Source organism: Penaeus monodon, chromosome 4 (assembly GCF_015228065.2).
Source record: "Penaeus monodon isolate SGIC_2016 chromosome 4, NSTDA_Pmon_1, whole genome shotgun sequence".
Classification (NCBI taxonomy): domain Eukaryota; kingdom Metazoa; phylum Arthropoda; class Malacostraca; order Decapoda; family Penaeidae; genus Penaeus; species Penaeus monodon.
Window position 1 is genome coordinate 26,770,548 of NC_051389.1, and position 14,670 is coordinate 26,785,217.

Consider the following 14,670-nt stretch of genomic DNA (forward strand, 5'->3'; position numbering starts at 1 on the left):
TCTCTCTCTTCTCTCTCTCTTCTCTCTCTTCTCTCTCTCTCTCTCTCTCTCTCTTCTCTCTCTTCTCTCTCCTCCTCTTTCTCTCTCTCTTTCTCTCTCTCTCTCTCTCTCTCTCTCTCTCTCTCTCTCTCTCTTCTCTCTCTCTCTCTCTTTCACCACGTCTTTCCACCTTTACTACAAAGCTAAGAGAAGAGGTGAGAAAAAATATTAAAAGAAATCGGTGTGCTTCTTTCTCCTCAGACTTTTAAATTACGTTTAATTACACGGTCAAAAATAATACAGATCCATTCTGTATTCTGCCCGAACGAATCCATACTTACGAATATAAACGAAAATAACAAGCAATAAAAGGAAATAACAAAGACATATAAAGAGCTTACGGCATATACAGTTTCTGTTGCTGATACATAGCATCTATAAAAATCACATTAATCACAGTGCTTAGGTAATTTGCGACATAGAACCACAAATACAGGATGAATAATTTTTGCATTATTTAATTTTGATTAGTCGCAAAAGATATTACATATTGGTTGCAAACTGCTTTGATTTGAAACCTAATATCACAACGATTTTTGGACACTTGCTTTCGAAAAAAAAAAAAATCATGCCTTTTCACTTTTTTTTCACAAATGCAGTGACTTGGTATGTTGTAGTACACTGATTTTTAAATATATCAGCCTTTCGAGTCCTTTGTTTAGTCATTCTTCGAAGTGAAAAGCGATTAAATAAGAATACGGTTTGAAGAAAGACAAGAAAGACGCAAAATGAATACTCGATTTGCGCACTTAAGAAAACCTTTATTTTGGATTTCTACTTGTTTCTTACGCTCCTTCGCCTGTACGCAGTCACGCTGTGGTAAACAAATGTAAGAGTGATTATTCAAAATAATTCCTTTATTATTTCACAAAAACAACAAAAGACTAATCAAGAAACAGGTTTATGGGGAAAATACTACTCAAGGGTTTTGGAACACATTAGTAAAAAATACATTTATGATTAATGCAATTTTCTTTTTTTATCTTTATTTTTGGGGGAGGAAATGTTATTGTGGTTGATCTTAAGCAGTGGTTCCCAAATTAAAGTCAGCTGCATACCCCTGCATAAAATGTTATTGAATCTTGCAAAGCGAGCAAGATCCTGAAATAAAAGAGATTGATCCTTTAAACAGATGTAACAGAAAAATAAACATATTTGACAAGAAAGACGAATATCCCGGGGAAAATGCCTTCCCTTACTCCCAAGGATATGTGCACATCAATTTGGGAACCCCTGGTCTGAAGCTTTTCTGAGGACGGCCAGAACCAAGACTTTGGCTGCGTACGTACACTGTAGTATACTGACGAAGGCCTGTTTTATCATAAATGAACTCACCCCAATAGTTTTTGCGATGCCGTCTGAATTTGTTTGGCATTTCTTAATAACAGAAAAAAGCCAAGGAACTTTGCAGTGCGTACAACATGCATTATACTATTTAGTTCTTCTATTCACATTACATAATTATGGCGGTCTGCTGTATGGTATTTTTTCCGAACCTCACTTGTACAAAGTGATATAAAATAATTATCTTGCTACAGAGGAATCTCTTCAGTAGATATAGATTTAAAATAAATATCCGTGGAAAAATAACTCTTTTCAGTATTCCCTTTTTGTAACATGTAAATATAATACATATGACAGGTTTACATTGTACAGTATGAATACACAACTACTTGCTATGCGACGTGTTAACATGATGATATACTATAAATACACAGCTATTTATGCAGATCGACGTATGAATGTATAATTGTGTAAAGCGACAACATCACCATTTCCATTGATGGTCGTTATTCCTAAACTAATAGATAAAAATGTGTATATTCCTAAAACACATCTGAACACATAGCATTCATTTGCATTCACAGAACGTAGAACAATCTCCAGACGAACAATTACTACGAAATCCCAGATGAACTGAATTCCATTCATTGCTTATTCACAATATGACTACTCTTTATATTGGATATACTTATATTGAATAGGAAGGCAGTTGAAAATATATTAATTTTACAGCTAAATTTACTAGCATACCCTTCAGAAAGCTAACAAAGAAAATAACTGGAGTATATAGCCATTAACTGTAAAGTAGCTTTCTTCTACTTCATTCTTTGAATTTACTTATAATAGACGTTTAAACAAATCCTGTCGGGTCATTTTTATACAGGATGGTTACTTTCTCATCATTATTAATCATATATATTACTTAAACCTTATTGGTAAACGAATGTGCAAGTCATGTAAATTAATTTGCTTTTAGAATAGTCGTTCCATTTTAGTAAAGAATTCTTTCACTGTCTTTTTTCTCCTTCAAACATTTCACTCAGTTATGTATATAATATATACACTTATCTTCTAAATTTGAAAAAAAAAAGTTACAGGCTTATACTGGAACCACACAAGAGCATCATGACTACATCCTCGTATCAGTAATTGCCATGGACCAGTTCCTTCTGGTTGCCCCATTTGCCATGCACCTCAGTACATCTGTAACTTTAGTAATTTCTAGGCGCATGATTTCTCGAATATACATCTATTTGTGTTGTTTATTCTGCGAGAGGACCCAAATCAGGACGAAAAATGCCTAATCATAACCCTGAGATTAGGCCTTCGTCCTTCCCTTCTTATCTCTCGTTCTCTCTCGTCCTCGCCTCTTTCACCTCATTCATTTCTTTAGTGGTGCGTTCTTAGATCCCGTGAGGTTTAGCCTTCGTGACTGCGCCTCCTTAGGCCTCGTTGAGCCTCATCTGCTCGGGGTCGCCCGGCTTCGGTTTGGGCCTCACCCACGGCTGCTCCTCGCCCGACCCGAAGATCGAGAAGAACACGGCCTCCAGCCCGAAGATGCCCAGCGTAATGAAGAAGATGACCCGCCAGGCCTCCACGGTTTGCTGCAAGAGAGGCCGGTTCGGTCAGAGGGAACGACTCGGGTCCCCCCAGGCGCACGCGCCAGGGGGAGGCACTGGACGGATAACGTGCGCCTTTCTGTTTAAATGTGTACGTGTGTGTGAGTGTGAATGTGTGTGTGTGTGTGTGTGTGTGTGTGTGTGTGTGTGTGTGTGTGTGTGTTGTGTGGTTGTGTGTGTGTGTGTGTGTGTGTATGTGTGTGTGTGTGTGTGTGTGTGTGTGTGTGTGTGTGTGTGTGTGTGTGTGTGTGTGTGATGTGTGTGTGTATGTGTGTGAATGTGTGTGTGTGTGTGTGTGTGTGGTGTGAATGTGTGTGTGTGTGTGTGTGTGATGTGTGTGTGTGTGTGTGTGCGTGTGTGCGTGTGTGTGCGTGTGTGCGTGTATGCGTGCGTGCGTGCGTGTGTGTGTGTGGATGTGTGAGTATGGGCTGTATTCGTGCAGAGAGGTGGGCGAAAGTGTATGTATACGTATTCACGTATGGATGGATGGATGCCTACACATATATATATATATATATATATATATATATATATATATATATATATATATATACATATATATATATAATATATATAACATATATATATATATATATATATATATATATATATATATATATATATATATATATATATATATATAATTATATATATGGATGGGTGGTTAAAACAGCTAAGTTACCCCTACCATGCTAGTTTCTCTAGTAAATCTCCGTTTTCTTTCATAACCAAAACATGGATATACTACAGTAAATACAACGTATTCTTATCTTTTGAATATACTTTCATATCAGTTCACCAATTGAACGCAAATGAATGACGCAACAAATGTAAAACAAACTTACGTTGCCATGGGTCATGTATCCCACAAAGGAAGGGACGACGATGCCAGGGATGGTGGCAAAGGTGTTCGAGATGCCCATGAGCGTGCCGGCGAAGGGCGGCGCGATGTCAATGTGGTTGGAGAGGAAGCCGGAATACATCCCGCCGATGAACATGGTGCCCAGGGTGAGCAGGGCCACCGCCAGGTCTGTGTTGCAGCCCACGTAGGTCACGGAAACCAGGCAGACAGCAGGCAGGACGGAAGCTGCAGGGCGAGAGAAGTCTTTTGGTGAAGATAGTCTTATGAGGATGCGTGTGGTGACACTCTGGTGTTCTCTGATTACGCTAATGTCACCTAAGGTCTGCTGACAACCGGACGATATTCCTTGGAAATACTAAATCATTTCATACCGTGTGTGAATATCGTCCGACGTTATGAAAATTCGGTTTTTCTATTTTAATGCCATAAACATGCCGTAATCAATAACACTTTTGTGTTATATTAGTATCACTTACCAACGAAAGTCGAGAACTTTCGAGCAAACGTTGTAGTGATGAGGTTTTTGGATCGGAGTAAGTCCAGGATGTTAGCGTTGAGCATAGTGAAGATCCACATGCACAAGAACGGCACAGCTGATAGACCTGCGTTCTGTTGAAAATAAAGGGAAGTCATTCTGTGAACAAATTCTTCAGTCATAACGACGCAGTTAATGGACCTGCGTGCTCTCGAAAGTCTTATCAGTAATTAGAAAAAAATAATAAACTGCATCGTAGGCTTGATTAACACCTACTGTTAGAATCAGTTACATCAAAACGTGTTGATATAATCAAAATTTATATTATACATCATAAAGTTCGTCCCTGTAAACATCGTTCCTGTTGGATTCCAAGTACCAAAGGAAAGAAAGCGTAAAAACTCAATTAAAGACTATTATCAATGGTAGAAAAATCCTTATAATAGGTCTACTGAAAATGAGATAACAGGGGAATTGGAGAAAATTGCTTCACCTTTGATTTAAGAGGTGTATTTTGTGTTTTCCTAACATTCCGTCAGTCTGGCTAAGCGTTATATTATCCACCATCATTAATCAAACCATCAGGGACTTGCTTTTAACTTACAGCCTTGATATCGAATTTGAGAATGTAGCGCATGTAGGTGGGCAGCTTGACGAGAAGCATGTACCAGCCCCAGTTGCTGCAGGTATGGGCAACGATGATGGCCCACACGGGCATGGAGGTCCACACGCTCTTCCACGGGATTGGGGGTTTCTGCAATATAGGAGTTTTGTATTTCTTTGCTTGTGCATTTGTACATGACGCGCGCGCGCGCGCGTGTGTGTGTGTGTGTTTATCTGTGTGCCTATATTTCCGCATGTGTGTGTGGATGAAAAATATGCATAAACTGCATATCCCTTTATAATTCTGGACACATTAGCTTGAACAGTATCCCTGCTATCAGACAAGACTATCCACTGTGAAAGCAGAACACAACCAGCGGGAAAACTACATACCTCAGACTTGGAAGAAGTGCCGATGGATTCCTCAATGAAGCGTCTTTCGGCCCGTGAGATCCTTGGGTGTTTGGCCGGAGAATCATAAACGAAAAACAGCCACAGGATGTACCTGAAGAAAGAACGAAATCGCAGCTACAGAACGTTCCAGCCAAAATCACAACCTATTTGCTTCATCTGCCTAATATCGCTCTTTCTACCTGCAGTTCACCAGAACCAGAACAGCGAACTATCCTAACTGGTGTACATTGCGACAAATTTAGAAAACAGCATAAGAATATATTCACAGTGCAAGAGGTGTATTTGATCAGTTTCGACCATCTTCGTCAAATACAGTCGAAACATGCTGACTAATAACCAACAAGACACTCTTCACAACACTACACGCACAGTATTAGGCGCACCACCTAAATGCTTACCACAGGAGAGATAGTCCACCTTGAATGTAGAAGACGGATTCCCACCCGAGTTCTGAGGCAAGCAGACCGGAGAAGGGCATGCAAACCAGTGTGCCCAAAGTCATGCCTGGAATAAAAAAGATTCTGATATATAAAAGGGATATGAAAGCATTTTGAATTCCAAGTGATCTTTAGTTAAACAGTTGTATACGATCATGCTTGTGTACGTGAATCTCACCGGCATAAATAGTAGACGCGATTTTACTCCTTTCCTGAGGCGGTGCCCAGCTGGCGATTAGAACGTGCATGCCCGGAAGCGTTACACCCTGGAAAGAATTAAATTAAAAATCGGTCAGACTGACAATGAAGAGATAAAGTCAGAGGAATATGAAAAACAAAATGGAATCCTCAGAACTTCAAGCTCTGTCCATACCCAACGAGTACTCGTAGCAAACAACAAGCAGTTACTCACGCCAGCAATACCCATGACTATCCTAAGGGCGACCAGGACAATGTATGAGGCTTTGGAGGCGATGGGGCACAGCAGGGCACACAGGGCATTCAAAAGAGCCCCGACACCGAACACGTGCTTTGCGCTGAATTTCTCGGCTACCCAACCGCCAGGAACCTGTAGGGAAAAAAAAATACTTTACCCCAAACTTTTTTTAAATGTAACATGAATGTCCATTATGGTGATACCTTACACAATTCTTTTTTTAAACCGTCATCTTTCATTTTTTTCATATCTTATCTGAAACTTTCTGTCCCTCTCCCTTTCCCTCTACTTTATCCTTCTCCTCCTTCACTTTCTCCTTCCCCTTCCCCTCCCCTTCCCCTTCCCTCTCTCCTCCCCTTTCCCCTTCCCTTTCCCTTTTCCTTTTCCCTTCCCCTTCCCTTTCCCCTTCCCCTTCCCCTTCCCCCTCTCCTCCCCTTTCCCCTTCCCCTTCCCTTTCCCTTTCCCTTTCCCCTTCCCCTTCTCCTCATTCTCATGCTCATTCTCATTCTAATTCTCATTCCCAGCTCTTCTTTATCTTCCTTATCCTTATCCTTCTTCTTTTTCTTCTCCTCCTCCTTCTCCTTCCCCTCCCTCTTTTGATTTTCATTTTCATTCTGCCCCTTCTCCTTTTTCTTTTCCATTTCCTTCTCCTGCTCCTTCTCCTTCTTTCTTCTTTCTCCTTTTTATCTTTCTCCTTCTCTTCCTTCTTTTCTTTCTCCTTCTTCTACTTCTCTTTTTCCCACCTCACCTTTTCCTCATTCCCCGTCTCCTTTTCCTTCTCCTTCTCCTTCTCTTTCTCTTCCTCTGCCTCGTACGCCTCCTCCTGTTATCACATTTGAGATCTTTTAGTCGCAAACCTGCAAATTACCCAGAGAAGAGAAAAAATAAGAAAACTAAACGTGACATCGAAGCACAATTAGGAAAGCAAAACACGACAGCTTTCAGTGTCACAGCCATATATTCGAGACAACGGAATAGATTTTCCTCTGAGGAATCTGTCAAGGGCAAGACTTATGACACTGGCTCCATGTGTCACGGAACTTGGCAGCGGCTAACCTCGACACCTGAAGTTTTCACACACAAACAGTGACTTTTCTCTCGTTTTCTTAGCTTTTTCTGCATTCCTTTTCGCGTCTCCAAGGGCACATAGTAAATTATAAATAATAGCCATATTATACAGTAACCTGTGTTCGAAAGATATAGAAAGATATATATAAAGATTAATACTGGCAATACGAGTAACAATTAATTTGCAAAGCGTATAACGACGGCAACCACCTATACTCAGCATTCCCGGAAAAAAATCATTGTCACTGTTACTGCCAGTGTCAAAATAACACTTATCGCGTTCATTCTGCAATTACAAAAATCTGGCAAAATCCTAACGCAGCCTCGTCTTATCGGATTCAGTATCTTATCGCCACAACGCCAGGCGAGCGGGACTGCATTCTGGGCATGCCTGGCACACGGACGGGCAGGGCCGTCTCAGGGGGATTTCATTATCGTTATTAATATCACCATATTATCGGAAATGACTATTACCATTATCGTTGTATCACGTTACCATCATCATCATTGACAGTAGCACTAGTGTTGATGATGATGATTAGCAGTACCCTTGTAATGATCAGCGTTATCATTAACATATTCTCCTTATCCGAATACCAATTTCTAGCCCTAATCATAATGATCTTTATCATTATCACCATCATTGTGACTTTCGTCACCATAAAGATATTGTTAGCTTTCGCCCTCTCCTCGCCTCCTCTCATTTCTCCCACTTCCTCCTACCCCTATTCCTTCTACCTCTATTCCCTTTCCCCTTTCCCTTCCCTCCTCTCTTCCGCGTCCCTTTTTCTCCTTCTTTCTTGGTCCTCCGTCTCCCTTCAACTCTCCCCTTTCTCCCCCTTCCCCTTCTTCCTTCTCTCTTTCTAGTCTTCCTATGTCCTCCTCTCCCTTCCTCTTTCCTTCTCGTTCCCTTTGTCCTTTCCCCTTTGTTTCTGTCCCTTCCCCCTCCCTTCCCCTTCCCCTTTCCTCCTTTCCTTCATCCCCTCCCCATTCTCCTTTCTCTTCCCTCCTCCTATCCTCCTCTTCCTTTCTGTCTTCCATCCCTCCTCCCTTCCCCTTCCTTTCCCCTCTCTTCCTTCTCTCCCCTCTCTCACCTTTCCCTTCCCTGTCCTCTTTCCCCTCCTCCATTCCCCACAATCCTCCTCCTCCTCCTCCTCTTCCTCCTCCTCCTTCCCTCTCTTCCTCGCCTTCCCCCTCTCTTCCTCGCCTTCCCCCTCTCTTCCTTCTCCCTCGCCTTCCCCCTCTCTTCCTCCCCCTCCCCTCTCCCCCTGCCTCCCCCTCCCCATTACCTGGGTGAAGATGTAGCCGTAGAAGTAAGCCGCAAGAATCAGTCCTTGAATGTTGTCGTCCCATGCGAAGGGCCCGTCCTGTAGGGAAGGGAACAAACGTTATTAACTGATTTTTTTTCTTTAATTGAATAACTTGTTTGTTTGATTGGTGTGTGTGTGTGTGTGTGTGTGTGGACGTGTATGTGTGTGTGTGTGTGTGTGGACGTGTATGTGTGTGTGTGTGTGTGTGTGTGTGTGTGTGTGTGTGTGTGTGTGTGTGTGTACGTGTGTGTTGTGTGTGTGTGTGTGTGTTGTGTGTGTGTGTGTGGTGCGTGTTGTGTGTGTGTGTGTGGAGTGTTGTGTGTGTTTGTGTGTTGTGTGTGTGTGTGTGTGTGTGTGTGTGTGTGTGTGTGTGTGTGTGTGTGTGTGTGTGTGGTGTGTGTGCCTGCCAGGTGCGGGCATAGTGTGCAGTGCTTCTGTGCGCGCTCGTGTGACGGATACATATGTGGCCTCTCAGGCATGTTGGCGATCATGTGCAACTGACTCATGATCAGGAAGTACCGTCATGTGGGCATCGCATTAAGGACTAAAGTGGCCGCAGAACCAACAGTACTCCAGCTCTTTCTCTTAAAATGGTTGACTGTTATTGGCATGCTTATAATTAAACATGCACACACACATACATACATACATATAAATTAAATATGTGAAGACGATAGTGGGAAAAGGACAGACGTCAGGACGATATCCAACCTAGGACCCAGGCGCCAATTAATAGTACTTATGCTACTATGCTTATGTACATATGTGTCTGTGCGTGTGTGTTTGTGTGTGTGTGTGTGTGTGTGTGTGTGTGTGTGTGTGTGTGTGTGTGTGTGTGTGTGTGTGTGTGTGTGTGTGTGTTGTGTGTGTGTGTCTTTTCACTCTCTTTCTTTCTCTCTCTCTTTCTTTCTCTCTCTATATATATATATTCTTTCTCTCTTTCTCTTTTTTCTATTTCATTCTATCTCTATTTCTCTCTCTCTCTTTTTCTTCTCTCTCTCTATTTCTCTCTCTCTCTATTTCTCTCTCTCTCTATTTCTCTCTCTCTCTCTTTCTCTCTCTCTCTATTTCTTTCTCTCTCTATTTTCCTCTCTCTTCTATTTCTCTCTCTCTCTATTCTCTCTTCTCTCTATTTCCTTTCTTTTCTTTCTCATTTCTCTCTCTCTTTTCTCTCTCTTTTCTTTTTCTCTATCTCTTCTCTCCTATTTCCTCTCTCTATTTCTTTCTCTCTCTCCTATTTCTCTCTCTCTCTATTTCTTCTTTTCTCTTTTTTCCTTCTTTTTCTCTTTCTATTTCCCTCTTCTCTTTCTCTCTCTCTTTTCTCTTTTCTCTTTCTCTTTTCTCTCCTCTCTTCTCTCTTTCTCTTTTCTCTTCTCTCTTCTCTCTTATTTCTTATCTCTTCTATTTTCCCTCTTCCCTCTTCCCTCTTCTCTCTTCTCTCTTCTCTATTCTCTCTTCTCTCTCTTCCCTCCTCCCTCTTATCCCATCTCTCTTCTCTCTATTCTCTCTTCTCCCGTCGATGCCCATGGTAAGCGGCGATTACGCAGGACGGCGCCAGATGCCAGCACCTCGCAGCGCCACCACCAAGGTGATGCAGTGGACGAGCGGGTGACGGATGACAGCTGCGGCGCCCTCTGGCTGCCCTCCAGACCTTCGCCCTCCTAGGGGAGCCTTAATCCCTTCCTCCTCCTCCCTTGGCCCCCCTATCCGCCCTCCAGCCTGCGCCCTACGACCCTCCCCACCCCCGGGCTCTAAACCCTCCTCCCCGAGATGGGAAGTGCAAGGCTGGGAAGCGCTTGTGCAAAGGGTTTCGAGAGAGGAATTCAGTAGTTGTTTTAATGGTGGAGTTTGGACTAGATGATGAAAAAAGAAAAAAAAAATGAAGGGAGAGAATATAGCGACTTGCGAAAGGAGATTCAAGTGTGCACGCAGATGATAAACTGTATAAATAGCATCCAAAAGCGTATTTTTATTTAAGAACTCATAGCAAAACATAAACAGTGTGAAGTAAACAGCTGCAACGTATCCAGACTGCAAATGAACTGACCCTAAGGGATGCTAGTCAAGCATCGACTTACCCTTAGATTGCAAGAACAGCAAATTTAGCCGGCTCTTCTTGCCGACAGAGAGAGGAGAGAGAGGGAGAGGCAGACAGAGCAAGAGGGAGAGGGAGGGAGGGAGAGAGGGAGAGAGAGAGAGAGAGAGAGAGAGGGAGGGAGGGAGGGGGAGAGAAGAGAGGGAGGGAGGGGGAGAAAGAAAGACAGAGGCAGGGCCAGAGAGAGAGAGACAGAGATAGAAACGGAGACAGAGGCAGATGGAGATAGAGACAGAGAGACAGAGACAGACACAGACATAGAGAAAGAGAAGGGTAGAGAGGGAGAAAGACAAAGAGAGAGAGAGAGAAAGACACAGACAGATGCAGAGAGAAAGAGACTGACAGACAGACAGGCAAACGGACAGATCGAAAAAATACAGAGTAACAGAGTGACACACAGAGAGATATGTGTGTGTGTGTGTTCCACATTCCATCCAGGCCCGAACGACGAGCGCCATCGCGAAGTGCTTTGGTGGCAGCACAAACACGAGGGGAAGGGGCATAGGGAGAGGACGGTGGGTAAGCAGGCGCAGCAGGGCAAGGGGGAAGGTCGATGGGTGAGAGGGCAGAGAAAGGTGGTGGCACCGGGGGCGTGGAGTTGCTAGGCGATATCTATAATTAAGCCCAACATTTCGTCACTCTCGCTCTTGCCATACGAGAGCATGACAGCCGACTCACCTCTGATGCAACACCGCGTTCCCGGAAGTATTTTACCCATTTTCTTTTATATTTTTCTTCTTTTCACCTTTTTTTTTTTTTTTTTTTTGATCGCGTATCTCAAGAGACCGAACATTTTTCATGGGCCAGTGATAATCATCTATATGACAAAAGTCGCAATCAGAACTTCTCGAGAGGCAATGCACATGACGTAAGCATGTGCATTGCTAACAAACTGTTTTCAAGGTCATTATTATCAGCCCCTACTCCATTTGTAGCATCATTAACCTGTTTACTCTTTCAGCTACTCCCGCATCACCACCATAATTCCCATGATAATGACCGACTTCCTCCCTGTCACACAGTAACATGCGTTTTGTTACAATTAAATGAAAAACAGGCTACACCATAACTTCCAAATGTCCATATGAATACAAATGCAAAATATTCGAGTGATAATGTCAAACTTCAAGATTGGCATGCTATTAGATTTTACACTTTATATTAGGGTATAATTCCAAACCAAACTCATTTGATGAATTTGACAGTGAGGGGAAAATGAGAGCCAAATGGGGGACACGCCCCTCAATAAACATCCTCCCCCCCGACACCTCTCCCCCGCCCCTCCCACACGGGCATCATCCTCCAGACATGCTTGTACTTGGCACCTGCTATGGGCACGGTGCCAACTGTTCTTTATGATAAGTACAGAGAGAGCCGCGGCCCTTTCTCTTACTTCTATTTCTTACATTTCACTTTTATTATCTTCATTATTAACCACACCATCATCATTATAACGTTCCCTTTATCATTATCGTTGTATATTTGTTATCTTACCAGTTCATTATCACTGTTGTTTTTTTATCAAAGCATTAGTAATTTTTATGACCTTACTCTCCTCTTTTATCCTATCTATCTATACATTCGCTTACTCACTATGTCTCTGTTTTCTTTTTCTATTTTGCGTTTGTCATTTCACGGACTTTCGTAAAAATCCACGACAGAATATATGTAAGCGTTGGAGGGAAGTGTTTGTAGGACTTGCGCGGGCCTCCGTAACCTAATTCTTATAGGAAAATTTTATTAGTAAACAATGCTGATTTTTTTTTCTTTTCTTTGATAGTGCATGGTATCTGTTTCAGTGTCAGTATAGATGCATGCCTGTATATGTGTGTGTTTATGTATATGTGTATGTGCATGTGCATGTGCACGTTGCGTGTGTTGTGCAGTGCATGTGCATGTGCATGTGCATGTGCATATGCATGTGTATGCGCATGTGTATATGCATTATTATATGTATGTATATGTACGTATATGTATAAGTGGCATATGTATTTACATATGTATATAAGTATAAATATATATATATATATATATATATATATATATATATATATATTTGCGTGTGCGTGTTGTTGTAATGCTTGGCAAATCAGCGCATGTACATGTGCACATAAGTAAACACGTTCGAGCACAAGCGCGACCCTACCTCCAGCGCCTCCTTCTTCTCCTCGACGCCGCACTCGTTGACCGTGCCGTTGGCGGCCCCGTGGTGCTCCTCGGCCTCGTCGGCGTGGTGGCCGCCCATCTCAGCCACTGCCGTGTGATTCACCTGCCAGGGAGGGAGGAAGCTCAACACAGATGATCCAGAGAGTGGTGCAAATTAGTGCAAGAAGAGAGTAATGAAATAATGTGAGATACTCGCCAGTATAACACAGTTGTTATGTAACGCTGTTGAGTCTTGCGGGTAGCGCTTTGAGTTTATCAGTGTTGCGTTTGTTAATCTTGGCTTGCTTGTTGTTTGCGTCCGCCTCTTTTTTTGTTGCAAGCGATTCTGAGTAGGGAAGATATTGCATCTTTGTCCTTATCTTTTCTCACTCTCACTCTCACTCTCTCTCTCGTTCTCGCTTCTCTCTCTCTCTCTCTCTCTCTCTCTCTCTCTCTCTCTCTCTCTCTCACTCTCTCACTCTCTCACTCTCTCACTCTCTCACTCTCTCACCCTCTCACTATCTCACTCTCTCACTCTCCCACTCTCTCATTCACTCACTCCATTCACTCATTCACTCACTCTTATTCTTACTCTTACTCTTACTCTTACTCTTTCCCTTTCTCTTTCCCTTTCTCTTTCTCTTTATCTTTCTCTTTCTTTCTCTCTTTCTTTCTCTCTCTCTTTCTCTTTCCCTTACTCTTATTCTTATTCTTACTCTCTCTCTCTCTCTCTCTCTCTCTCTCTCTATATATATATATATATATATATATATATATTATATATATATATATATATATATTTCAAGCCCAGCTTGCTTACCATGGCGATGATGGCGACGCTGAGGTTAACCTTCAGGCCGTAGACGATCATGAAGCCGACGCAGCCGAGCATCGCCATTATCCATCGCGCCGGGATGATTTCTGTGGAAGAAGATAAGGAGTGAGAATCGGCGGGGGCTGAGGCATTCCGATCAAGCTGAAGATAACGAGCGAGCATTAAGGAGGAAGGGGAGGGGTCATACTGGGTAGGATAGGGAGTGATGGAGATTTATTCTGATAAGGCTAAAGATAGAGAGTGAGAATTAAGTGGGGGTGGAGGAGTATTCATTAAGATGAAGACAGGAAGTGAGAGCTGAGGGAGTAATGCCTTTTCATTAGGGGAATGATTACGTGTGAGAGATAAGGAAGGAGGAAAAATCATTATGTGAATTGAAGGCAAAGGAGAACAGACCTATAATTGATAATCAACATAAATAAAACTCATATTAAATCGAATTAGAAAATTAGAGATTTATCCACGAGATCCCAGCGTTAAAGAACATTTCATTGCATACCGAAGCAACATACCCGTCCTTAACGTATGAACTGTATGGATTTGGTTCCTTTACTACACTCGGTGTGGCAAGGTGTTTCTGTACAGATATCTTTGCAGTGTATTTCTTTTATACCTGTGAATGAATCATTATACACAAAATTCGATAAAATTGTTAACACAGTTCTGTTTACATAACTGAAGGAGGCTAAGACGCTCCAAAATAAATCAATTACTTGAGTTTGTTTGGATTTATATATGCATCTTGCATCTTAGTCTGTCATTCTGACTGTGTCTGTGTATGTGCCTGTACTTGTGTGAGTGCTGGATATTGCGTCTGTGTGTACGTTTGTGCGTAGTATATTTTCCCCACATCCTGTCATGAACGCTTCCCACGTGGTGGCGACGCAACTTGAGCGATCTCCGTAAAGTAAGGGAAAACAACCCCGGGGATTCTGTATCTCCCCGCGCTCTCTCGGGGTTCCGGGGAAGGTTGCGTCCAAAGCGGCGACTGTGTGTCTGTGCTGACGGGGGTCCAACCGATATTCCCCGGCCCTGCGCTCCCTAGTCT

General features: G+C 42.6%; 1 protein-coding gene across 4 annotated transcripts in view; it reads right to left on the reverse strand.

Annotated features, from left to right (window-relative positions):
• Window positions 1-223: 223 nt before the first annotated feature.
• LOC119571124 (sialin-like) overlaps window positions 224-14,670 on the reverse strand; it is a 32,254-nt gene continuing 17,807 nt past the window's right edge. For 2 of the 4 annotated variants that reach the window (XM_037918586.1, XM_037918581.1), the window contains 11 exons: window positions 13,608-13,708; window positions 12,789-12,911; window positions 8,527-8,604; window positions 6,146-6,301; window positions 5,912-5,999; window positions 5,695-5,800; window positions 5,276-5,387; window positions 4,884-5,033; window positions 4,281-4,413; window positions 3,788-4,029; window positions 2,427-2,927 (listed from right to left, as the gene is read on the reverse strand). In XM_037918586.1, the coding sequence (XP_037774514.1) occupies window positions 2,766-2,927; window positions 3,788-4,029; window positions 4,281-4,413; window positions 4,884-5,033; window positions 5,276-5,387; window positions 5,695-5,800; window positions 5,912-5,999; window positions 6,146-6,301; window positions 8,527-8,604; window positions 12,789-12,911; window positions 13,608-13,708 (1,451 nt within the window). In that variant the 3' untranslated portion in view covers window positions 2,427-2,765. Of the gene's footprint in view, window positions 2,928-3,787; window positions 4,030-4,280; window positions 4,414-4,883; window positions 5,034-5,275; window positions 5,388-5,694; window positions 5,801-5,911; window positions 6,000-6,145; window positions 6,302-8,526; window positions 8,605-12,788; window positions 12,912-13,607; window positions 13,709-14,670 lie in introns of all 4 variants that reach the window. The other 2 variants (XM_037918579.1, XM_037918592.1) reach the window with 2 other exon arrangements.